Raw genomic sequence first — 25,112 nt, forward strand, 5'->3', positions numbered from 1 at the left:
TCATTGCGTCGCCTTCACAAAGACGCTAGTATGCATTCGTTGTCCTACCATCGTCATCAAGTTGTTTCACCACGCCGTTTCGTCATTCCTGCGTCTTCATCAGACTGTCGTGACACCGATGCCGTCCTCTCATTGTCCTTAAATGATCGTTATGTTGTCGTCGTACTACCATCGTTATAATTTAAACAGCGACATTTCACTGTATCCATGCCGTCGTTGTTATACGCCTATGTCGTTCGATCGATATCATTCCTTCGTCATTGCGTCGGCGCCATACAGTCTTAGTCACGCCTCCATGCTGACGGTCCACCTTGGCAAGCGACTTCCATAGCAAACATTGTTTACCTGCGCGAACAAACGAACCACAAAGACAGCAAGGGACAAGGCCGGGCGCAGACCTTGACGGGCGCAGACCTTGCGCCCGTTCTTGTCCATTGCTGTCTTTGTGGTTCGTTTGTTCGCGCAGTTAAACAATGTTCGCTAATATCTACCAACTCGCCCAACAACAAGTTCTTCTAAAATTCCATAGCAAAGTAGGCCGAAATGAGAGCATTTGTGATATAGCCGAAGCAACGAAATCCTCATAATTAGCTCTACACGTGTTGAACAAACTTGACTTCAGGAATTGGATATGTCGCTACATTGCCCGATCGCTATTCTCATTACCATCCACTGTAACCGTCAGAGTACTTCTTTCGTAATTTTTAAGAGTACAAACAACACTGATGTAAAACACATGCAATAAGTATATTTTGTTTTAACGTTTCAGTCCCCTTTTCAGAATGTAAACTCGTCATGCTGTGTCTGCGAATGTGGCACTCGGCTGCTCTAGTGCGGCGTTGTTATGAGGCTCTCACTTGAGTATACGCCATGTATGTAGCAGAACGGAACTTTCAGGCTTAATCGTCACTTGTAGCGAAGAAAGCAAACATGCATCCATTTTTCTTTCTATTGTGCGTAAAATTAGACCGTTACATTGCACAAACGTTGAATATTGGAATTACAATCTAAGAAAAGCAGGATTTTTTACTACGATAACACGTTGCAAGTTGCCTAATAAAAGGACAGTTTGCAATCTAACATTCTGCATGGCGAAAGTTTTCATAATGTTGTCGAAACGTTGCCATAAAATTCATACGAACATACCTCTGCGAAACCTCCAGGAAAACCAGAATGATACAGCTCAGAGATTATGTTATACGCGTCTTTCTTAGCCTGGAAGTCGTGTCAAATCACTCCGCTATCTTGCTTTTTTTGTCTTATAGTTACCATTGTAGGCAGTAAATGTTTTGTAGGATCCTCTGTCTCCCACTTTGAACAATATTGCCATGTCAACTGTGTTTTTAGGCGGGAAAAGTTCGACGAGGAGAATTAGTCAAATCTACAGTACAACGGTTCACGCTGACAAATTATGACTGTGAATGTTGTGCGAGAACACACGGATCCAGTATATGTGCTTTGTTAGCGAATCTTTAAGCCCAATATTTCAACTCGTGTCGAGCCACCACCCGCGGGCTGGACCTCCACATTTGCTTCTAACAGCGGCTGTAATACGGTCATAGTCGTCATGATTCACGTCCACTGCAAAACTAAGGGCTCTTCATTGTCTACCGTTACCCTCATCTCCAATTACCCCTGCCATGTCGCAGCAGGCCCAATCCTATACCAGCAAATTTGTTTACGCGAGGTGCTTGTAGGAAACCTCACAAATGTCGCGGTTCTAGTAAACGCATGTTGAAAGATTTCAATGTAGCGCTGTACCTACCGACTTCACTTCTCTGGCAATGGAGTCCAGCACCGCTAGCGATGATCCTTTCCCTCCCGTGAAGTCCGGCGTCTTGCTGCATTCGTTGTCAATATCTGATACAAGCGGAGACTCCCCAGGACGCTGGCGTTCTACACACCACCGGAAAAGAACGTGAAAGAAAATTGATTGTTGCGTTTGTGAACACGATGGCGCGGGCGAAAACAGGGACGGCCACCATATCAGCTGTTCCAGTTCCCCTGGAACTCAAAACTCTAAAATTGTGTTTGGACTCGATCGTGCGCCATTGTCAGCGAGGGAAGCGAGTTTTGTACCAAAAAAGCACGCCCTCGGAGGCACATTTCTCAATTCCGGAAACTAGTTCTACACAGGAAAATTTCATTCTTACAGAGCACTTACCTTCAATAATCTTGTGCTTCAAGTAACCTGGCATGCCGCAAGTTCTTCGTTGAGGCCTAGACGAAAGATGGTAAAGCTCGATTTCAACGGCAACAGTCGAGATTGATGTGGCTTGACAAAGTTACAGAAACGCTCGCTACATAAAACTATAACAAGCTGAATTTGATTTCCTTTTCTTTTATGTGCAGTATGTGTATCTTCGACCATGTGGGCCTTCTCCAGCCGATCTTTCTTCGAACCCGTAACTACTACACTAAACAATCACACTAAGCTTATGCGTGTTTACTTACCTTTTAACGGAAACGGTGAAGCCACATGCCGGATATTGCTCACATTTGAGGTCAACAGCAGTGACGATGATGCTACAAGCACTGTCTTCGTTCTGGAAGACCCAGTCAGGTGCAACGTTTCTTACGGAAGCAAGCAGAGTATACGCACCTGCATAAGAAGTGCATGCTCAAGAAGGCCGTCTAGGGAACAGTAGGTTAGTCTCAATCAGTGGACGTATGTGAATTGCGAGAGGATATGTCACAACAGTTGACTTCGTAACATTCAAGCCATCTATGTCAACTTAGAAGAAAAAAACCTAATGACAGTTTCGCGTTAAATGAGAGAGAAATGTGTTATATATATATATATATATATATATATATATATATATATATATATATATATATATATATATATATATATATATATATATATATATACTGTTCCACTATATAAAACTGTTCCACTATGTTGCTTTCGCGAAGCGCTCATCAGTGCTGACTATACAGTCCCAGTAGTCTGAATACTGTCCAAGAGACTCATTGCAGGTAAGCTACCTCTAGGTGCTCATTTTTTAAACGCAGTGCGGCCTTCATTCTATAAAATATACCAGACGTCTCTTGAAGAATAAAGATATAGAAATATTCCTCCTGATGACACGTGCCTGCTCTTCTTTTTCTAAACTAACTTTCCTATCTTTACCTAATTTTCCATTTACTGTTCTCAGGTGCCGTAAGCATCTTAAGCAGATCCCAAGTCTTTATATTACGGATTCTTTCATGGCGCCTCATCTTATTCTCCGCAAAGCATATTAATATTATACTTGAAGTTAATTGGAAACATGGGCTTGGACGCTGGGCCCAAACAAACGTGTAGCTTATTATTGAGTCCGCGGGACACGCTATTGCAGGCGACATCTCCTTAGTGCATAATATACGGTCTTTCTTTCGGTTGTGACTTTCAGAACAAAACCCACTGCTGCTAAAGTTACAGACATCTCGCCAGACGACATCGAGAGCCGCGGAACTTGCTGCTCTTCCTGCGCACTTCGCATGCTTCGTAAAGAAACACCTAAAGAATTTGGTGCTTTCTGAGGCTCCAAAGCAGCTCTACATTGCTTGCATTCCGGCTGACGCCATGGACCCTACGAACAACTAATTCTAGAAATACGATAGCTCTTTCATCACCTTGTCGAGCGAGGACACGGCGTCAAATTTCACAGGCTTCCTAGCCACTGTAGCGTAATGGGCAAAGAACATGCCGATGAAGCAGCTCAATCTGCTCATGAAGGCAGCGTGCTGTTACCAATATCGCTATCAAGAACAGGTGCACCAGTAAAATTTTGAGTGCCCGCAAATTATGCCACACAATCGCTGTGGTACACGCATAGCCACCAGCACACACGTCTGCATCGACTGGACCCCTGTTGTCGACTTCGTCTTCCACCTGGACTATGCTGGCCCGCGGCAGCAGTACTGCGCCGACTGTGTCTTGGCGTCGCTTTCACAAAGCAGTTTGCTTTCCGCATCAAAGGGAAGATAGCCCTGCGTGTGACCACTGCGGAAGTCAGGAAGCTATTGAACACTTTCTTTGCCGTTGGCTCTCTACAGCGCACAAAAGCAGTCATTCGCGACCGCGCTGGCCCGTCTTGACCCACCGGCAGCTTTCGAAGCAGACAGTTCTAGAACATCGGCCTTTGCAGTCGTCTGACCGCAAGTCGGTCAAGGCATTCTTGGAGTTCTTGCTTTCTAGTGGCCTATTAGACAAAGTATAGTTCTCACGTACGTTCCCGGCGTCCTGGGTTTAATGGTTTCATTATCTTGCTATTCTTTACATCATCCATTCCAGCTTACCCTTCCTACAGTGCAGGGTAGCAAACCGGGACCTCCTCCTGCTAATCTGCCTACGTTTCCCCCTCCGTTTATCTCTGTATCCCTCTTTTTTCACATCTAATGCTCTTCAAGTCTACAATCAAGCAGTTTAGAGCTATATGGCTCCCTTCAGTAGGCCTGTTCCTGTCAATATGAAACTGTGGCATGAATATTCTCAATCATTTTCAGTCATTCCTTGTTGGGTGGAGCGCTCTACAAGCCTTCTATTGCCGCATTGCCTGCTGAATTTGCATTGGTAGACGTGATGCCCTATTGAGACTGAGTCCTCCTTGTCTTTTGTGGTCAGGTTTCACGTGAATAGAATAAAGTCAAGAGTATTCACGTTCTTTATGAACGTAACGCACTCCTAAAGCGCCATATTTAGCTTCTTGGTCAGAACATCGGAGTACACCCTCATCTACTAGCAAACTCTCTCTCTCGCACACTTCTGGAATGAGTTCCGTGCTTGAAGCCCATTATTTCTACTCACCGCTTCGTAAATGCAGCTTGCCACGCTCAGCATGTAATTCTTGCTTAGTCTCTATGGCAGCGTAGTCGATAGATCGCATCTCACTTGCAGGGGCGTAGATTGATCCATAGTAAATGCTATACAAAAAGTGAGTGAGTTTATTTTTCATGCAGTGGTATCGATTACCGAAACCTTAATGCTGCCTTCACGGCACCGCCATGGGTTGTAGTCACTGTCCAAATGACTGCCCTAAAGCAACCATCGCAACACTGGTGGTCCGCGTCAATGCCCCAAGCGACAGAGAAGCGTAAGTGTTCTTTTGCAAAGCAGCGCGTTACGCAGGGGGGGACGCGAAAATAGCGGAATGGTACAAGCATTCAAATTTTCTACCGTCACATCCATACAACATTCTTGCGGACAGACGTATCGCCACGCGTGCTTCTCGTGCGAAGACCTTCTGAAGCGCGGTGGCAAACAAGGCTCGTGATGCCGAAAAAGGCACATCGGCTTCTGTGCTGATTACAAAAAAATGCCGCTTCACATGCAGCGGTGGTTGCAGCTACACACCCCAGTCACTGCTCTGAGAGAACTTGATTGATGAACTCATTGTTACGAACATTCATGGCAAAGAAAAAGACGCTAAGCAGGTGATTGCCGGGCAAGTCGATAGGCTTACCGCGCCTGCAACGTTACTTCGATTATCACTACGCCGGAGCCACCAAGATCGTCAAGTCTGCGCACGAGAGGTCGTCACAGGGTGCGGACGGACACAAGATGGCAAAATATGCTAACATGTTGCACAGTATGTCGAGATGAAACGATGAAAGAAAGTAATTGCGCGACAGCAATGCATATTTACCGCGTGCAGTATGAAGCTATCTATCAGTGTTGTTATATTTCGCAAGTGGTGAAGCGGGCATTTCTGTTTTTGTCTTAGTAAGTAGGGTATATGTAGACGTAGGATGCTCAAGGGAAGTGCTCCACTGAGAAAACATGTACGCATTAGGGATTCCGCTCTCTAAACTCAATTTTGTTCTCCGTCTTAGAAGGTAGATTGAAGACTGCACGCAGCGCTTTCTTTTTCTTTTGTTTAGATGAGCCTGTGGTTCGCATGTGGACCTTCGCACACAGGCGAATGTGTGCATTGTACACAGTGTACGTGTAGAGAGAGAGAAAAATGTGTATACAGAAAGGCAGAGAGGTTGGCCTGAGCTATAACTTACTCTGGCCTGCTACTCTACACTGGTGAAAAGGGACGCGAAGGAAAACGGCTGATGAATGATGATGATGGTGTAAAGAAGATATGCGTACATACAAATTCACAGAGTTCTAGCATCTCTAAACCCTCTAGTCCAGCCCAGAGGCCTGGAGAAAAGCTATAGTGGCACTTGTTATCAGGGCAGCGCTTTTTGCATTAGGCCAAGGACCTAAAAGAAACTCGTCTGATAGCGGCCTCTTATGGATCGTTGCAATGGAAGAGACCAGTTCTGACGCTCTTGCGCGTACGCGGGACACACGCAGAATATATGATAAAGTAATTGTGGCCCGTAACAGTATTCACAGTTTGGACTAGTATCACTGCCACCTATATCAGTGTACGTGTAAATTCTCGCCAAACCGTGTTTTGACAACAGCAACTTCACATTTGTTTCTTGAGTTCTCGCAGCCATCCGAGAAGTGAAAAGGACTAAATACGAACTCGTTCTGGTCATGGCGCGGACACAGAATAACCGTATTTGCCATTTGTATCGTACCTTCATTTTAAGTTAGCCTCGAGAAAAATAATGGTGATATGCTACAGCAGCCACCGCCGTAGTTGCAAACATTCACTCACCCACTTTTTCCTCCGTAGTTGTTTGTGCGAACCAAATGGTACATGTCTCCATTCTGAAAGAAACTAAGAAGGCGTCCAAAAAGAATCCACAAAGTGGCACACGATCATCTAGCCTATTGGTCAACATTCTCTACGGTCATTCTCTAATGACAACGAATAACAAGCGTACTATTTAGATTAGGTGAGAAAATCTTGAATAACAGTAAGAGGGCAGATATCTGCCGTAGAAATAAAAGAGAGGCACTGAAGAGCATTAGTCGCACTCCTAAAAAAGATGATTGCTCGACTAGGCTGGCGACCACGTTTGAACAGATTTTATGACATTGTCATAGTGTCACATTCGTCGCAATTGTCTGCGCAGTCTTTAGTGTGGTCTTCCTAATGTGTGTGCGGAGACGCAAACGTGTGGCCTGAGTTTGGTATTTTTGAGCCTAGAGGTCTTCTTTTGCGCAGTAGAAATTGAGCACTTTTGGGTTCGCTCTTTATCTGTGCTGGCCGGATGCCCAATATATTATGGGAGGTTTTGTGAAGTTTCTGACATCAAAGTACGTATTTCCTCGCCGATAGGGTAGAAAGGCATGGGAAGCGGGCGGTCTCAGAAACATCGGTAAGATCATGGACTATGCGCTTGCAGGTGCTTTTTCGAGGTTTTTTCATGTCTATGCCAGGCGTAAAGCTATGAATGCATGACCTACGTAACTTTTTCTCACTCCATACTACGCCGGTTGTTTGGAGCACAAACATGAATTTTTTTACTCAAAAATAATTGCCCCTTCCTTGGGTGCCTTTTTTCTTAGGACACGTACTCGTCACTGAACGATCTCCTCTAAGGTGTGGTTGAAACGCGGTAAAGTAAAAAAAAATAATTTTTAAAGAATATGCACGTTCTATTTTCAAATCTTTGCGATGTAAGCAACAACTAAACAACCTTCACTGACGACATGCAGATCTCTCGGTATTACCGGCATATTTGACCATTTTTGCAATATAGAAGAAATCACCTAGGCATCATTGAAGCTTTACGTGTGAAATCTCACATTGGGTAGGAAAGCAAGGATTGGTACAAAAACTAGAATCTGCAAATAGTGATTACCTCAAAGAAGCCGAAGTGGTGGTTCTCCTCACAAGGCCAATCAACTAGGCCACCTAGAAAAGGACGTATTTTTCATTATACCTTTAACGTCTTCAGGCAGCACCATCGTACTTATAGGAAGGCTTAGAAATTGAACGTTGTTAGAGTTGTCCCAAAGAAAGATACAATTTGAAAAAATAAAGATACTGAAGGAAATATATTTTAATGACGGGGTTTCACGTCAGTAATGCAAAGCATTCGATGAAGTGAATTTGACAGGAAGCAGTTAAGTAGCCTGTACCACAGTAATGGCGCTTTGTGGTAATATTTCTCCAGGTTGATTCTTGCAAATGTGCTCCTTCTATAGGCATGTCTGCAGGAACCAACACAAGAAGGCCAGTGTTTTTGCTCTTCGTTAATTCTCTTCACTTCAGCACACTTTTACGCTGCCCCGCATTTGGAACAACGTTGTCCTTTCATCGCCATGGCCTCGAACTTTTAAACGGTCGCCGTGCTACATTTGCACACATTGCTTCTAAAGCAGCACCTTTGGAATATATCTTATGGTATTATCGTTACCACTTCGGCAAACAGAAGAAGTTGTCACCCTTTCTTTAGTGGCATGCACACTGAGAGACGCTGGCACCAACATGCGGGGCCGGCTGCTGCTTTGCCTCTGAATGACGTTGACATCACGTATTTCCGCATATTCTTCTATATAATGTATTAATAGATAATATCAGCAGACTAAATTAAAGTTTTTAAAAGGACACCATAGGTCGACACTGTTTAAGTGGGCTTATACCAAGTGTCGGAGACTCAACAGATGCAGTACACATAAACAAAATTTCACATGATACAGAAGTGCATGCATTATAGATACCTACAATGCGCCAACATGAAGTGAGTGTTGTTTTCACCGGAGGAACCTACGCCTACTTCGTGCTCTCGTATTCCTCCACAATATCAGCGATCTTCAAAAATGCTTGAAGAGCAGTCAGCGCACGTTTTTCGGGAGTACATGTTAGCCACGGTCCCAGCAGCCTCTCCAGGCTTATTAGCCTGTGATCGAGTCTCATGGCTTTAACGCCGGTCGCTTTCTTGCCTGATAGTCATCGCGGCACACCTAAAGTAGACATACACTCCCCAAAAAATTTCCGGACCATGGGATGTCGGAAAAGTAGTAGTAGCTTGAATCAGTAACTAGCAAAACAGCTCATCAGAATGTTGACCACACATCCTTGTAGAAGCTGGAAATGCGAATACCAGGCTGCGTTGTGAGGCTGCGGATATACCAGTCTGAGGCTGCGGATATGCTTGTATTAGACCCTGGGATCTTTCTCAGATCCCAAGGTCCGTAATGGTATTTTGCCTGTGGTGCATCTTCATCTGCACTGCCACGTTCACAGTCAGGGTTTTGAACGTGACCGACGCGATATAGAAACGTTAATTGCATGTGTGTGTGCCTGTGCGTGTGAGTGTGTGTGTGTGCGTGTGAGTGTGTGTGTGTGCGCGTGTGTGTGTGTGTGTGTTTGTGTGTGTATGTGTGTGTGTGTGTGTGTGTGCGTGTGTGTGTGCGTGTGTGTGTGTGTGTGCGTGTGTGTGTGTGTGTGTGTGTCAAGCAGTTCTCAGGCGCCTTTTGAGCTCTGTTAGTATATGAAGTTCAATGAGGGCATCAGTACTATACAGATCTGAAGCCGGACCAGTTATATCAAACGACGTTCTTCTCCTTTTGTGGGAAGCTGCGTGTCTCAAAATGTAACGTCTTTCAAATGTAGTTACATGTGTGTGATCGGTCTCGCATCAGGGACAACATCATAAGGCGATTGCATTTTTTTTTCATTTTCATTTCAAAAATACGATTTGGCCAATCTTGTTTTCATAAGACGCTGGGCAATAAAACATTGCGGGCAATGTAAAATCTTTTTAGCCGAAGAATTTCAGGCAAGCGCAACTAATTCATCGTTCTGCAAAGTTTCTGCTTCATTATGTACATTTGGGAAAAAAATCGTTTTCTTGCTTTGATCTGTGCGTGAATATTCTTTTTTGCTGTCAAGTTGCCAAGAGTGCATGCCAAAAGTGCCAGGACCAAAATTACGGTAGAATGTTGCATGAAATCATACACGGCTCTCTAACAATTCGAATCAAAGAACTTACTATTTAACATTCCCATGTTATAAATGTTTTTGCGTGTGCGACGTTGTAACTCGCGCGTAATTTTCAGCCGGACGCACCCACCTTGGTTCCTGATTTTGTATCCCCAAAGGCACAACTCTCTGCGCTCGCCGTCCACTATGACCTCGCCAGACATCATGCCAGCTTGATCATACGAATCCATTTCATTCGCCAGCCTGTGAAAGGACGAAAGGAAAACGATTGAAGCATATCCAACTTTTTTTATTTAGGTCGAAATTTTAATGTACATTTCGCTTTCCGCAAACACATTACGCATGCAAGGACCAGTACCCCAGTAAGCGCCATCTTGAAATGCTCAGCTCAAGATGCAAGCGCACAGGCTCAGACTTTGTAAACCTATTACACCACTGTAATCACCCTCTATAGATTATTTTGACCAGTCTGAAAAATTACTCTCAGCATATTCCGAGCAAATATGAGTCATCTCAAATGTAACTTTTCAACAAGAAAGTGGCACCTTCTTTTCAATTTCTTTGAAAAGTGCTACTGACTAAGAAAATGGCGGAGCGTTATGATGTTCGAGGACTACCGTGATTTGGAGCTTTCCTCATGCGTGGCCTTAGACAACGCCCTAGCTTCATCGCGAAATGAAACAGAGCATTGCGTAGCGTTTCTGCATTGTTAAGTAAATAAGTACCTACCGCAGTGGTTCAGCGTCTGAGGTGTCGAGCTCTAAGCATAAGGTCGCGGGATCGAATCCCGGAAGCGGCGGCCGCAGATCGACGGGGGCGAAATGCAAGAACGCCCGTGCCCCGTGCATTGGGGGCACGTTAACAAACTTCTGGTGGTCAAAATAATCCATAGTCTCCCACTGCAGCGTGCCTCATAATCAAATCGTGGTTTTGGCACGTAAAACCTCAGAATTCAATTCAAATAAGTGAGTCTTAGAATGTTGCCAATGACGTTTGCTGGAATTTCAAATCGTTACCCACATGCAGATCCGCCGTTTCCCCATTAATAATCACATCAAACTTTAACATAACAGTTTATTGCACACAGGAACCCACAAAATGAAAAAAATACCAGCCATTTTGTAATTTCTAATGCGTTAAAATTGTGCTTTTATCATATTTAGTTCATCTACAGAACTATCACGTTGTGTTTGCAGTCTCTACTACAGCCAATCCTAAGCATTCAAAATTAACAATCCCCCTGTTACAAAACCAACGCAGGATATCAGTCTATGGGAACAACTTGAGATGTGTAGTTAGCCTAGCAGGGAATCAAGAACATCAAGTCTCTTCTAGCACCTCACAAGGGTACACCTGTCGTCGTTCTGATCGTTTGACCATCACTAAGTGGTTGGCTGGGGGCACTGACGAAATTGTTTCTTCCTTTGCGCTCGAACTTGTGACAAAAATTCAGCTAACACATTTCTTATGTCTACAAATTAGTCTGGACGTACGTTGCTACAAGTGAACGAAATTGGACTCAGCCATGCCGAGACACGTCAAAATTCTCTTTAGGATGGTAGTTTTTGCGGAAACCAATATCTTCTGCGAAAATATTAATGTTAGGTAAATCTTAAGATGTGAAAAATTTCCCAAGTGCGCATGCTACAAAACGCCCTTTCTTTTCGCTTGCAGTGTGCTGTTTTGTAATGGGAAGCTATCTTGTGTGGGAAATACGGGCAAGGAACCAATTTACGAATGTGGGGGTTTCAGCACGTCTTCCCTGCCAATCAAGAGAACTGTCATTGCTTGTGTCCAGAACAGTTCTCCCGGCGGCTTGTTAGGGTTCCCTTTTTTGGACTGGTCAATCTATAATAAACGGAAACCCATCGCAAACATACATACTTCGTAGGCCATGCTTACCTCTTGACATCACGCAGCATCTGAAGCGTCGATCCTTCAGCGCAGCCCTCGGCCAGCATAGCTGGTGCCAGCTCGGCTGGCTGCTCCAATGTGTGAGACACGGCGGACCAGCTGAAAGGAAATTTTATAACATGACCAAAGAAAAAATTAGGCGGTTGTAAACGAATCTATAGGGTACTCTTGATGCATAAAAGTTCAGATCAGACGTTTTATGTTCTGGTAAATATTAAAATTACGGAGCAGTCGATGAATGAGTGGAAGGCAAGATGCGCTCGCGGAGGAACCTGTGCAGTGATAACCATAATGTTAACTTGGGACCATGCATTGTCTTTGGCAGATAACTCACCTGCAGTCCATATTCGACGGGGCAGACATTACTCTCGTGGAAAATGCAAATGGACTAATAATTAAAAACATACAAATTAACTCGGTAATTACTAACTCTGCGGCACATATTGCAGTTCACGAATTCCTGCAGATGAGTTTGCAAGGCCATATTCATCTGAACTGGTTTCTATAAATCACACTGCATTGGAGACATGCGCCGTGAAACGTGCAGCAGAAGTGAATTAATGGTACGTTTTCTTTTTGACAAACCGCTGTTTTACGCATTGAGGCATAAGAATAACTGATACGCCCATGCATCTGGCCGCACACTTTTCGATTGAGTATCTCGAAATTGGCATCGTCCTTAATATTCGTTCCAACTGCATATGTATTGCGAACTCACAGGTTACAATATGTCATTTGAAATAAATAAGAGCCGTAAACTAATTGAATGGAAATTTAACAAGTGAGTTTTGGTCAATTAGTCAATTATGCATTTCAATTTCTCGGGCAAGTAATGTCCGCCTGTTTGTATAATAATCCAGCTCAACGACTAAAATTATCCTATCCGCCACAGGCGATTTTAGAAAATTCTGTGCGTTTTAAAGAAAACACCCGGTATAAGAAAACAAACAATATTTTCGTGAGTCGATGCAGCATTTTTCATTGTTGAAGTGTCCAAGCACACGAAGCCCGTAATGTGCAGATCAATACCTACATGAATCCAAATTTCACGTGAACCTCTGATTCCGCGGATGTCGCACTTGTGGCTTCAGAGTGCTTCCTGCAAAGGGAGAAAAAACATTGGATTTTAACCACCTGCACAGCCGGCTCGGATAATACGCTTCATCATCCATGTGTGATTGAAAACATTTCTGAAGATGACGAAAACAGTTATTCTTTCAAAGGGGGTTGTGCATGGACCTTATTGTAATATATTTTAATTCTATCTGATTCCCAAACAGCGCATTATCACTGCATCTTATGTTTATTTTTTAATTTTTGTCATAAGCAAGAACTTATGTTTAGGGTGCCCTTGCCAGTCTTCGAAAGACTGTACATGGTTATTTCTGTCCAGGGAATGCGACACGTCAACGACAACTGACGAAGGCGCCTCCCGAAGAATACTTCACGTGGTTGGAATGCGGCAGCAGTCCGAGAGACATTCACCGTGAGACATTTTCAGTTTTGCGAAGCTGCTTTAATGTTGACGATATTGGTTCGAACTGTGTGTTGAAAAAGTATTTCTCCGGGTTACAGCAAAGCTCTTTCAAAGGAATTCTACCCCAGTTCGCGCGACGGCGCCGATGGAGTGTGGCGGCCTGCTCGCTATGAATCGGACAACAAAGCAACCTGCAGCAGAGCCACAAATTTGCCCTGAAACCCAATCATGAAGATTATCAAGAATATAGGATAAGCGTATAAGCGTATAAGCCACTAGAATAGACTACTTGAAATCTTGTTTATATTAGCCAATAAAACATTATTTGTGTTTTGCACGTCCCGTTTAACCAGCTCCATACTGGATAGCGGCCCAGATTGACTAGTGTTCTGCAGGTATTGCTCGAATCGTATGTGGGCCCTTTGGGTAGCATCAATTTTCGTTCCCACGCAATCAGCATCCCGTCACCGTCTAGTGTTGCGCCGGCTTCGGGGATCCTACTTGCCGCTAATCTAAGGTTTAGCAACCCGTCATCACCGACCCAGCTGGTCTTCCCGGGAGACCTGCAAAGATGGCCTCGAATGCAGTCTTCCGACGTCCCCGCAAGGAGCACTGTTTTACATTCTATGGCTTTAAGAACTGCTATATACAGATTCGCCTTCCTTGATGTGGGGAGCTCTCTGATTGTCATGCATCTTTCAAGATTTATTTCTTTCTTATTTTTCGCTCATTTCAGTCTACATAAGTGGTTCAACTGCTTTGGCAGATTCGTTAGTTTAGAGTTCTCAAAATTTTTTTTGACACGTCCGTGAAAGGCGCATGCAATATTCTTCGCCGGATTATGCGACGCGTACATTTCTAAAGATAGACCATGGCGTTGCAGTAACAGCGCATAGGCACTTAGGTCTGTTCCGGCAACCACAGCTGCAACTGTGCCTTACGATGTTTCGTCGCCTCAGCAATACCCTCGGGTGTTCACTGCAACCCACTACGAAACAACAGTGCGAAAAAGGTTGAGCGGCAGTGTCCTGTTTACCACGTGACTACGCTTAATCTAAACATTGAGATTGCCCTGCAGCACGCACACCATAAGAGCAGGTGAGATAAGAGTGCTGGACGAGACATTGAGGCGGTCAGCTGAATGCTCGTCTTTTTTTGTATTCGATTAGAAACAGCGCCGAATGACAGAACGTAAAAAATAGACAGGCGCGGAAAACATGTTACCACGTAGGAACAAGCTTAACGTGCCAAGTACAAAGGCTAAAGCTTAGAGGATATCGCTTAAAAGGCTCTTGGCAAGAATTATCGGGTCCCTCATATTTCATTTAAAAAGGGAATCCACTCAGCCAGAACGCCGCTCGCAGCAAAATATTGCGGTAATTTCCCGCGCACACAAGATATCGGACCATCTAAAAGGAAGGGTCGTTGACAGGGCAGTCTTTAAGCTGGTGTCCACTGTCTCAAACACTTTTGGCAGTCTATGTCATAATGTAGATCGCGAACCACAGACTGAACGAAATTACGAGAAAAGTCGTAGGCGGTTGTGCCGACGTAGTGTCGTCGGATGTCTACGTCGGGCACAGGGGCCGCAGTGTCGATAAACGCATGCGCGAGCACTCAGATAGGATACGTAAGCACTCATTTTGGTATGGCTGCAAACTACTTTTTTTTATTTGTGCAATTGAGTCATTTGCAATTATGAGCGGGCACGACCTGTGTCCGAGGCCTCCCACACCCAGAAAAGTGCCACACGTAACCTTCGCTTCTACTGGACGCCTTTCCAAGGAAATATAATCCCCAATGTACGGATTATTTATTTATTTATTTATTTATTTATTTATTTATTTATTTATTTATTTATTTATTTATTTATTTATTTATTATTAGTCCTAGCACAGAACTGCGCGCGGACATTGGTTAAGCAATTGGCGGGTTGCCCTCCAGAACGTTCTCGGCAAGATCTCCCCTTTCTTTTCACTTAACGGCCAATCCTCTTTGACTCGCCGTGGCAGCCCAGTGACTACGGTGTTGCCCTAGTGACCTCAAGGTCGTGGGTTCGATCCCGGCAGCGGCAGCCGCAAGCCGGTGCAGGTGGAATGCCAATACGCTCACATAACGTGCAGTGTGTGCACCTTCGAGGACCTCACGTCGTGAAAATTAACGCGGAACGCCCCACCATGCTGGGCGCCTCGTAATGAGATTGTGCTCCTGTCGGTCAAGGCACCCACGAACTTGGCTTTCTTTCACCAATCCACTATATTGCTCTTTTTATCGCAATCCCTGCGTTGCGCTGCTTCGCAAACAGCATCGTTGGGAGCTTCATACCGGCCTGCGACTAAGCCTGTTTCTTCTATATTTCTTTTTTCTTTCGAATTATCTCCATAGAAAGCACATTGCGCCCAAGCACTGAACGAAATACAGACCAACCTGAGCAGGCCGTTGAACGCGACGCGCCAGCGCCGATTGGGCGCCAAGCACTGCAGCCTTAGACCGGCGGCCGAGAAGCAACTTCCGGCGCTGCGGTCGAGCGTCACCTCCGCCGGCAGAGAATAGCGCCTTCCGTCTTGTGTGTACACGGCTAGCCAGAGCTGGGCCACGTGATTGCGAAGGCGGGACACGTTCAGTGCCAGGCGGTCACCGTCCGTGTTGACGCCGAAGAAGAGCACCTCGTCGTGGCCCTGAACGAAAGGGCGTCAATTTGGGCACTTGGCCCTTTCTATTCCGCACCCTCATAAGGGCACGCGTTTCGGAAGCACGTACACACGCAAACAATGTTTAAAAAAAGATAGAATAAACAACGTGGGGATCTCTTGCATTGTGGGAATTAGTTTAAGTGCAGCTTAGTGATGTTTGATGCTATTTTCGGCTGGTCGTTTCTGAGCACTCTGGAGTGCTCTCGCGAGCAGCGTTGTCTACGGCTGGTTGAAAGAGGGTGCGCGCCCTGCGTTCGGCTGGTTCTTCTCGATTGCTCTCTTCTATCTTTGAGCGCTCTGAGGCGCTCCGAGCCCTGTCGTCGAAGCAGTCATCGAGATTGAAACGTCATCGCAGCGCCGCGTCGCTGCTGTTGGCGACGGCCCACCCTAACCTTGGCAACCTAGGCCACTGCATGCTGGGGTCTCGACGAACGTTCGTCCCGCCGGCACGTCCGTCGGTTTTTTCCGGCAGCGCCGGGAGCTTTGGATAGGCGAAACATCGAACGTTGGCAGTAGTCACGTGGTTTCGCATTAGCAATTTCCTCCTCCGAGAGCGCGTCGCACGTTCGGCTTGCTGGCCATTCCCCTGCCTTTGAGCTCGGGAAACGACCGATCTACCCGACTCTGCTTCGGGGCATACACGTCACCAGTCGAAGATACCATAAGTGAAGTTTAGTGGTTGCTAGGAACGCTGTTCTTGTTTAGCGATAATTAGAATGTGTCCAGCACGCGACAAATTTGGACAGGTTCCCGGTGGAAAACGCTTGGCACCACACAAGATTGTCCAAGGTTCTTGTGCGAAATATTATTTATATATATTGCGTTCGTGTACTTTTCCCTTTGTTATTCTTTGACTTTATTCTTTGTATAAAGCTAAGAAACCCACCACGAAAGAAAGGTCTTCCACATTGGCTGCTTTTCATGCTATTGAGTCTGTTCTATGTCTAACTTGATAATCCTTGAGCTATGGCCCTGCCAAAAAAAAGTGCTTTTTAGGCTGCTTTCTGCCGCTAACAGCTGCAACATTTTTATGCAGAATTATTAGCGCTTTTTTTTAATGAAGGCTTAATATTCAAGACCTACGAATTTACATCGCTTCTACATATTTCCTTCGGCATCCAAGAGCTAAGCTTTTAAAATTTGCATATAATACCTTGGCAGGGTTGTTCAAATACTGTGTAGCTGTGCGTACTTACAATTATGCAATAACGGTTAAATGGCTTCCGAAGATTTATGGCTTTCAAACAGTCACTTCTAGTGACGTAAAACCGCGCAGGGTGATATTTTGAGCGAGCATTATTTTCATAATGACAATGTGGGGCCACGTAATTTCCATACTTTTTGCCGCCACACTAAAAGGTCACAAATAATAAGCATGCTTACGCGATCTAAATAAAGAACTATAAAATTATTCTACCCATGTCTAAGTTTCATAACAAGAGAGGGGCAAGGACATGTTTCACCTGTGGTAAATGTGGTACATCTGTACTAAATGGAGAAAGCGAAACATAGCTTGCAGTTTAGCCATTCGGTGAAATTGTTCCTTGGAACCGCCAATTACCATGTATACACAGAAAGGCGACGCAAGACGAACGCATCGTCTGCTCTTGCTTCTCATTTCTGTGTATATAGTGTGCGTCTGTTTCTCTAATAATAACGGGAAGCTAATTCGCACTTGCCTTCTCCAAGTGCTGCCTTTGTTGTGGACATTCTTTCGACCACTCTAGCGGTGCACAAACCGCTCCACAGTTCACGATGTCATCGTGCTTTCCGGATTCCAAGTAAACGAACCGTCGACCTTTTCTCCGCAGAAGGTACGTAAGGCGCACCACAGCCACCAGGTAGCGGAGTATATGGGCCAGCCCTGCATGAATACAGATCGGCTGGTGACTGTGCACAACTTCAGCGCCTCCGTTGGTACCCACGTGTCCACTTCCATCGAAAAAAATGCTGTTTCAGGGGCCCTACGGAATAACGAAGTAAATTTGGCGGCGCGCCGGCATTGAAGCGCCGGGCCAACGCCGCAGACAGCAAGCAGATAACGCGAGCTGCGAACGAGGCCGTACTCGCGGGGACCTCCGATACGGGAGGAAAGGGGGGGGGGGTGAAGTCGACGACACAGACGCTCTTTCTCCAGCTAGTTTCGGCTTCAAGGAGCCTGCCAAGGAGGACTAATTGTTCGCGTGGCTCCCTCATGAACTCCGCTATTCAAAATTTGATCGTTGGGAGAGGTAGTGTTGAGGACGGGCCCCAAAGTACTCATTTGCTGTAGCCACTCATTGTTGATAATTAGAAAGTTAATTGCCGTAACTTTGCTAATTACGCATGTAATAGCAGAAATTGCTCTGTATCTAGAGGCTGTCTATCCGTACACTCGAATGGCAAACATAACGTTACCGGGATTTATATTGTGTAATTTTCAGAATCTGTTGCAGCTAAAAATAACCTGTATGTACGTAGCTGAAAACGTTTGGCCCATTGAAAAATACAGTAATCTATATATATATATATATATATATATATATATATATATATATATATATATATATATATATATATATATATATATATATATATATATATATATATATATATATATATATATATATATATACAACTGAACTACAATATAATTAGGTAGGAGAGCACGTGCTTGAGCTAGTTTGTTGGAACGCATACTGAAAAGGTCTGAGCGCAGACATGGGGACAAGCCGAGAAAAGACAAGGTCGAGCGCTAACTCCCAAAGGAAGTTTATTCCGAACGCCAACACGAATAAGTAGGAAAACCGAAACAGAACAAAACAAGGCTATCATTTTGAACATTACGTGTAACACCGTGTGCCGGACCGAGTTGGTCAAGAACTTCCCTATCAGAGAAACCGATGGAAGCCTGACTGATGCACTTATCTCCTCTGATATGCATATTAAAGACCTCCGTGAGCTCTCGCACGTGTTGATCCCTGAACCTGAATACGTCTGTTGGTTTGTTCAAGCGCGCTTTGGATTGAATATTTTCTTATCGTTCGTCCCACCAGTGCGGCAATGTTTAGGGAGGTTATCAAGGGAATCTCCTCGAAGTAATCTTCACTGTTATTCTAATATTTCGTTAACGTACATGTTAGATTAACGTGCATCATTGTATATCGCCCAAACCGGTCGATGCGTTAGTGAAAGATTAGGAGAACCCCGAAGAGAACTTGGAGGAGATTCTCTTGATAAACGCCCTAAACATTGCCGCACGTGTGGCACGAACGATAAGAAAAAGATCCAATGCAAACCGCTTTTCGACAAAACGACAGTCCTATTCAGGCACAGGGATCAACTCGGGCGAGAGCTCATGGAAGCTTTCCATATGAGTATCAGCCGAGATAAGTGCATCAGTCAGGCTTCCGTCGGCTTCTCTGATATGGAGTTTCAGTTCTTGACAACTCGGTCAGGTACACGGAGTAACACGTGGTGTTCAAAATGATTTCCTATTTACGGTTTCCTAAACGGTTTCCCTATTTATGCGTGTATGCATTTGGAATAAACTTCACTTGTGAGTTAGTGCTCATCCTTGTCTTTTATCGGCTTGTCCTCGTGTCTCCGCGCAAACTTATTCAGCATTAAAATATAATGCTACAACGGCCGGATTCGAACAAACCAGTTCTATGACGGAATCCCGGTACTCTAGCCATTAGGCCGCGAGCGCTTACCTCAGCATGGGACTTGAAGCACCCTGTTACGAGTAGAAGTGGGGGGTCATGGATCTGCTCACAAGATTATCATTCCAGCGCAAAGGTGCCTCAGCTTTGCAAAGCGATGAAGAACCTCCGTTTGAGCAAATACACGTCGCTGTATTTGTGTAACTCGTCTGCCGAAGTCCTACGCGTTTCTCAAGCTGCTGACATTTCGCGATGTTCGTTTGAAACCCTAATCGCTGCAAGCAGTCTAAGCTGACCGTCACAGAAAGCCAAATAGTTACTGATGGGAGCCAACATCTAACCGCCATAGCGGCGTTGACTGTTGCATCCCGTTGCTTCCCGTTGACTTGTCATTGCGCCATATGTGGGACGGTGGGAGTAACATCAGAGGCAGAGCCCAGCGCTGTAGCGTGACAAAGTGGGCGCAGTACTGCGAACAGTTCTACCATTGCGATTGGCCAGGAAAATGTCGCTGAATTCCCTTGTCTAGTGACCTAGAGAAAAGGAGAGCTTAAAAACCGACACATTGGTAGCTATGTGCGGTGTGTGCTGACTTGTACAGTGTAATATCCGCTGACCAAACTAGTGGAGGTCAGAGACGGTCCGCACCATGTAGCACGGCCAGACTGGAACGTATGAGCGCGAGCGCACACTCAGACTGCCGTGCGCTAAGCTAATGCTGTGCCATCGCACTGCAGCAGCTACAGTTCCATGAAGCTGCGATCTGCTACGTAGCGTATACACCACAGCCGCCGCGGGTTATGTCTGCTCGCTGAGTGCAGTGTGGTTCGCTGAAGGCAACCGCGACTGGCTAAGCCACCTGAATAAAACTAAAGCTAGCGACAATCCTCCTCTCCCGGCCTCTCCTTCTCCGGCTCTCCTCGCCGCTCGCGCTTTCTCTTGTCGCTCGCCTCCGCAGTTTGGTCGTTCGCTCATGGGTGCGCCGGCTTCGCCGCCCATGCAGTTACGAGAGGTGAGGCATTAAAAAGTGTTTCGTGTTTGTGCATATATTTCTGATGCATGTAAGGCTTGTTTCTTGTGTGATGCGCTAGCAGCGATGGTGGAACGCTATGAAACTGGCAGAAGCAGATGACTTTTGTGCCTATTTGGTACAGTAACTGCACACTTGTTTTGCTGCTTTGCGTTGGCTGCCTGCTTCAAGTTAGAAGCCTTTTGAGGCTAGTTTCGTGGACAAGCTTGTTTGATTGTCGAGTAGAAGCCCAAAAATCACAGCTCTTTGTCTGTACACGATCACGATCAATGTACACGATCTTCATATACCTACCAGAGCATTACTTGAGTGTTATGTGGTCCACGACCAGCCGACCTGCAGGCAAAAACACTGTCGCGACTTGTACAGATCAAGCTGCTTCGCGAGATATTTCTGTTGCATTGACCAGATTCTCTATTTAGCTTTCTGAACACACCTTCCTTGCGTGAAAAGGCTGTGATGAAGTCAAAGTTTCGCCGGTAGACGAGAAAGGCAACGCGTTTCCGCATGTGCAGCAGTATGTAGCTGCTGATTCAACAGCTTGTATGTGTCTGATCTGCACGAAGTGCTTACGTGAGTACTTGCGTGTACTGAATCGACTGCCGTGTCCCGAGCTTCTGCAGTTTCATAATACAGCCACCTTAGTAACACGATGACCGAAAGTAAAGCATGTGACATATTTTCACCTGCATAACGCGAGCTTCATGCAGGAGCGTTGTTGCGTACTCCAGGCTAGCCTATCATACTGCTGCCGAATTGTAGCGATGCCTGTTTATCGCAGCTTGACCGACGTTACTATTGGGTAGCGTGGCTTTGTCCGAGGGCTGCACGCATCCAGTATACCATGGCGACCAGGCAAGGACTAGACGATTTCTAGTGTGAAACTTGCACGGTGTATTCAAAGGTTGGTGAAAGATGATAAGAAGAGAATGAAGTAATAAAAGTACATTTCTGAGCCCCTTAAAAACAGTCTCTCTAAAATCGTGGGAGGGATCTTGCTGCCACCGACGTCACGTGACAGGCACAGAGTCTCGTTTGTGGATGGGCATCTCACCTCCGTATATCCCAAGACGCAGGTCCGTAGATGCTTTTTCGTTTCTTTTAGGCCACGTTTGCTTGTAGAAAGGGCGTCCCGCCCCCGCAGATACCAAGCCGCAGCAAGGACTGAGCGTCCTGCCTCCATATATATCAAGCCGCAGGTCTGGGAATGTAGACGCTTTTTCTTTTCTTCTATTCGACGTTGGTTCGCGGTAAGGGCGTCCGGCCACAGTAGCTACCAAGCCAGCAGCAAGGCATGAGCGTCCCGCCTCCGGATATACCAAGCCGCAGGTCTGGGAATGTAGATGCTTTTTCTTTTCTTCTTGGCGACGTTGGTTCGCGGAAAGGAAAGTTGCGGAAGGGTGATTGATCCATTCTCCTAGTTGACGTATTCGCTAACGCGCCTCTGCAGGCGGCAGTCCGTGGTCCTGGGAATAGTAGACAGCTAAGCCCTTCCCTGTCGCGCGTTGCTCGTTCGCGGAAGTTCTCCTGCAGAGCTCGACAGTTCAAGGAAAGGGTCTCTCTAAAGTCGCACACACACAAAAGGGGCCTGTAAACACTGCGGAGCTTCCGCCAGACCAGCATAGACACGAGACAACCATGGCGAATTAGGAAGTCACCCTTCGTTCCGATGACGCATCGCGGGCGAGAATCCTTTTTGCTCGGTGTGCTAGACGCCAACCGTAACAGCGTGCGCGATAAACGCGGAGAATGTCAACTGTTGCCGTCGTTTCGTCATGACGCTATCATCTGTGTATGCAGTGGAACTAGTCCTACACCTTTAGACAAATTGGTGCCGCTGGCTCTCAAGCGCAAATGTCACACTAGAACCTGTAATTCGTTTGTAAACAAAGCTTATGCAAGGATAAAATTCACACATGGATATGGTTTCCATCATTGAGCCCCTTCCGAGCCCTTTTCTTCGCCCACTTTCCAAATCAGTATGAGCCAGCAAACTCGCTGACCACTTTATTTTGCCGAGACGGCGGAGGGTAGAAAGCCTACTCACAATGGTCCAAATCATTTACACTTAGTGATGAGCAGGTTTTCTTAGCAAATTATACTTTCAGCGGTTAACAAAAGCATGGACTGATAAAGCTACGTACTAGCAGTAGTACAACAACAGCGCGTGTTACGTTTTTAGCACGATATATGACAGCACACATCCTACGCACTGCATAGCTCCATACCCTTGTCGAGGATAGCGCAGTCAAGAAAAAAAACATTTGCACTTTTATTAACCTTAAAGTCAATCCCTAACATAAAAGAAAACAAAAACGGAGTTGTTCAATGACGCGGGTAGCTACGAACTTAGCCAGAACATGTGAAATCCCTTGTGGGTGCCTCACCGCGGCAACTCGATGGCCAACTGTCATGGTGGCGAGTGCGCCGAGACACGTAAACAAAGAAAAAATTGAGAAAAGGATGTGGAAAACACCGCGTGACGGCGCTCAACCAATGCGGAGTAGCAGCTCTTCTATCCTGCTTTCTCCCATGCTCCTCACCGCAGCTGCGGCGGCAAGAGAAAAGTATGTCGCTGCCTTTAGTTTTATTCAGGGGGTTTACGTTTGGCGCGTTGTAGGTACCGAAATCAAATGTAGTGGTGTCTACGTCAACATCCACAATCAAATTTTAACTGGGCGGCGTTCAGTCGGCGCCCCCTTCTCCTGCGTGGGCTTCGCAGTGCAAGTCATTGAGAAGGAGCCGACGAACCACGTAAGGGGGCGTTTGATTGCCAATAACTATGCTTCTGCTGAAGGCATTGAAGTACTTTTTCATTCGGAAGCCCTATATGCCCCATGAAGCAGTAAATATGGCACCCTGCGTTAACATTCCGTGGTACCTGTACCATACCCACGTGACGAAGTGATAACGTCACGTTCTGGCACTGCGAAATCCCATGGTGAACAGCCACGGCGCCTGACGGACGGTCGTCGGGAGCAAGTTCCATCTACATTGTTTAACTTTCGCTCAAGTAAACATTATAATGAGCGTTGCCTGCGTTGTCTAGCTCAAGTCGCCGACAATGGTCGTGCACCCTGCTCCTTATCGCTGCTGTGCTAAGTCAGCGGCTCTAGAGTGCCCTGGCACACGCGTGGTCAGAGCTTCAAATCTCAGTGATATAAAATGCACCGACTCCTCTTAAGCAACGGCAGTCATTTATGACCTCCCACAACCGGTCATGCGAACGTACCTTATGCTACAAGTAAAGCTTCGGTTTCTTAACGCAAGTAAACCGCCGACGTTTTGAGACAACTGTTTCTGCACGCATGATTATCCGCTAAAGAATAGCACCAATGAAGTACGAAATAAGGCACCCACCCTGGTCCATCCATATTCCTAATGCGCGCTTGTAGAGGTGCCAAAGTAGAGCCCACACAGAGGCCGTGAAAGCGGCAGCCACTACCGCCATGGCTTGCGCCTGATGGAATCCTCAGTCGGGTCTGAGTGGCCACGGCAATCAGCCAGATAGGACCGAGTGTGGTAGAGAGTGCGACGTAAGCTAGGTCAGATAGGGTCAAGCTGCTGCCTATGGGAGAGCAAGTCGCCATTCCGCAGAAAGGTAGAACAATACTGAGACGCTGTTTCTTCGAGGGCAAATACAAAGATTTATTTATTTATTTATTTATTTATTTATTTATTTATTTATTTATTTATTTATTTATTTATTTATTTATTTATTTATAGGTTGATTGAGCGAAACCTTCAAGGTCAATTTAGGTGCATTTGGAAAAACTTTAGTACAACGCTGCGCTTTGTGCTCTCTTGAGGCTCGAGTTTTTACTGAAATTTGATGCCAATATTTCATAAATCTTTTTAGGGTAATTTACCCACCAGATTTCTTTATATGACTACCAATCGATAGTGCTAGCATGTCTTCGAATGTAGTACAACACAATAAAAGAGCACCTTGCTACTACAGAAACTGGAGGCGACAGTAGGCAAATGCTGTTTTATGGGGTGGCTTCACACAAACCCGATGTCCCCCTCGGGAGTGCGATGTCCACGTACCAATTGATTAAATAACAGCGCGTATCTTCATTGGTGACTGTGAAACCGTAACAGATCGTATCCAACGACATACGCATTTGACATACGAATCTGTCCCTTCCCACTCAATGCAGAAAATTTAACAAAAAAAGATTTGAGAATGGCGCGTTACGTGTGCCATAACCGCAATATGATTGTCAGACAAGCCGTAGTGGGAGAGCCCAGAATGATTTTTACCACCTCTGACCATTTAACGGGCACCTAAATCTAAGCAGACGCGCTTTCGCATTTTGCCCGTTGGAAATGCGGTAGCCACGGCCCAGCTCGGAACCGCGACCTTGAGCTAAGCAGGCGCACTGCGATAGCCATTGGCCTAATGCGGCTGGTAGTCCGAGAAAACGCGCCATACCGTAAAATTAATAATACTTTTTATAAATGGCGTTAAAGCACCAAGCAGTCACCTTCACAACTCATTGCCAATTATATCTACACATAATTTCAGGTTTTTTCTGTCTTTCTTTATTAGGTTGTACTGCC

General features: G+C 45.6%; 2 protein-coding genes across 3 annotated transcripts in view; both read right to left on the reverse strand.

The window, feature by feature from the left end:
• Positions 1-25,112, reverse strand: part of LOC139054767 (rifampicin phosphotransferase-like) — a 247,928-nt gene that overhangs the window by 85,982 nt on the left and 136,834 nt on the right. The gene's annotated exons all lie outside the window — the stretch shown is intronic.
• LOC139054999 (uncharacterized) lies at positions 286-23,997 on the reverse strand. The gene is made up of 8 exons (XM_070532708.1): positions 23,907-23,997; positions 19,568-19,590; positions 15,607-15,857; positions 12,736-12,801; positions 11,691-11,801; positions 9,892-10,031; positions 1,766-1,896; positions 286-345 (listed from the first exon to the last, which is right to left on the reverse strand). The coding sequence occupies exons 1-8, from the start codon at positions 23,995-23,997 to the stop codon at positions 286-288; spliced, it is 873 nt and encodes a 290-aa protein (XP_070388809.1).

Source organism: Dermacentor albipictus, chromosome 1 (genome assembly GCF_038994185.2).
Source record: "Dermacentor albipictus isolate Rhodes 1998 colony chromosome 1, USDA_Dalb.pri_finalv2, whole genome shotgun sequence".
In the NCBI taxonomy this organism is placed as follows: Eukaryota; Metazoa; Arthropoda; class Arachnida; order Ixodida; family Ixodidae; genus Dermacentor; species Dermacentor albipictus.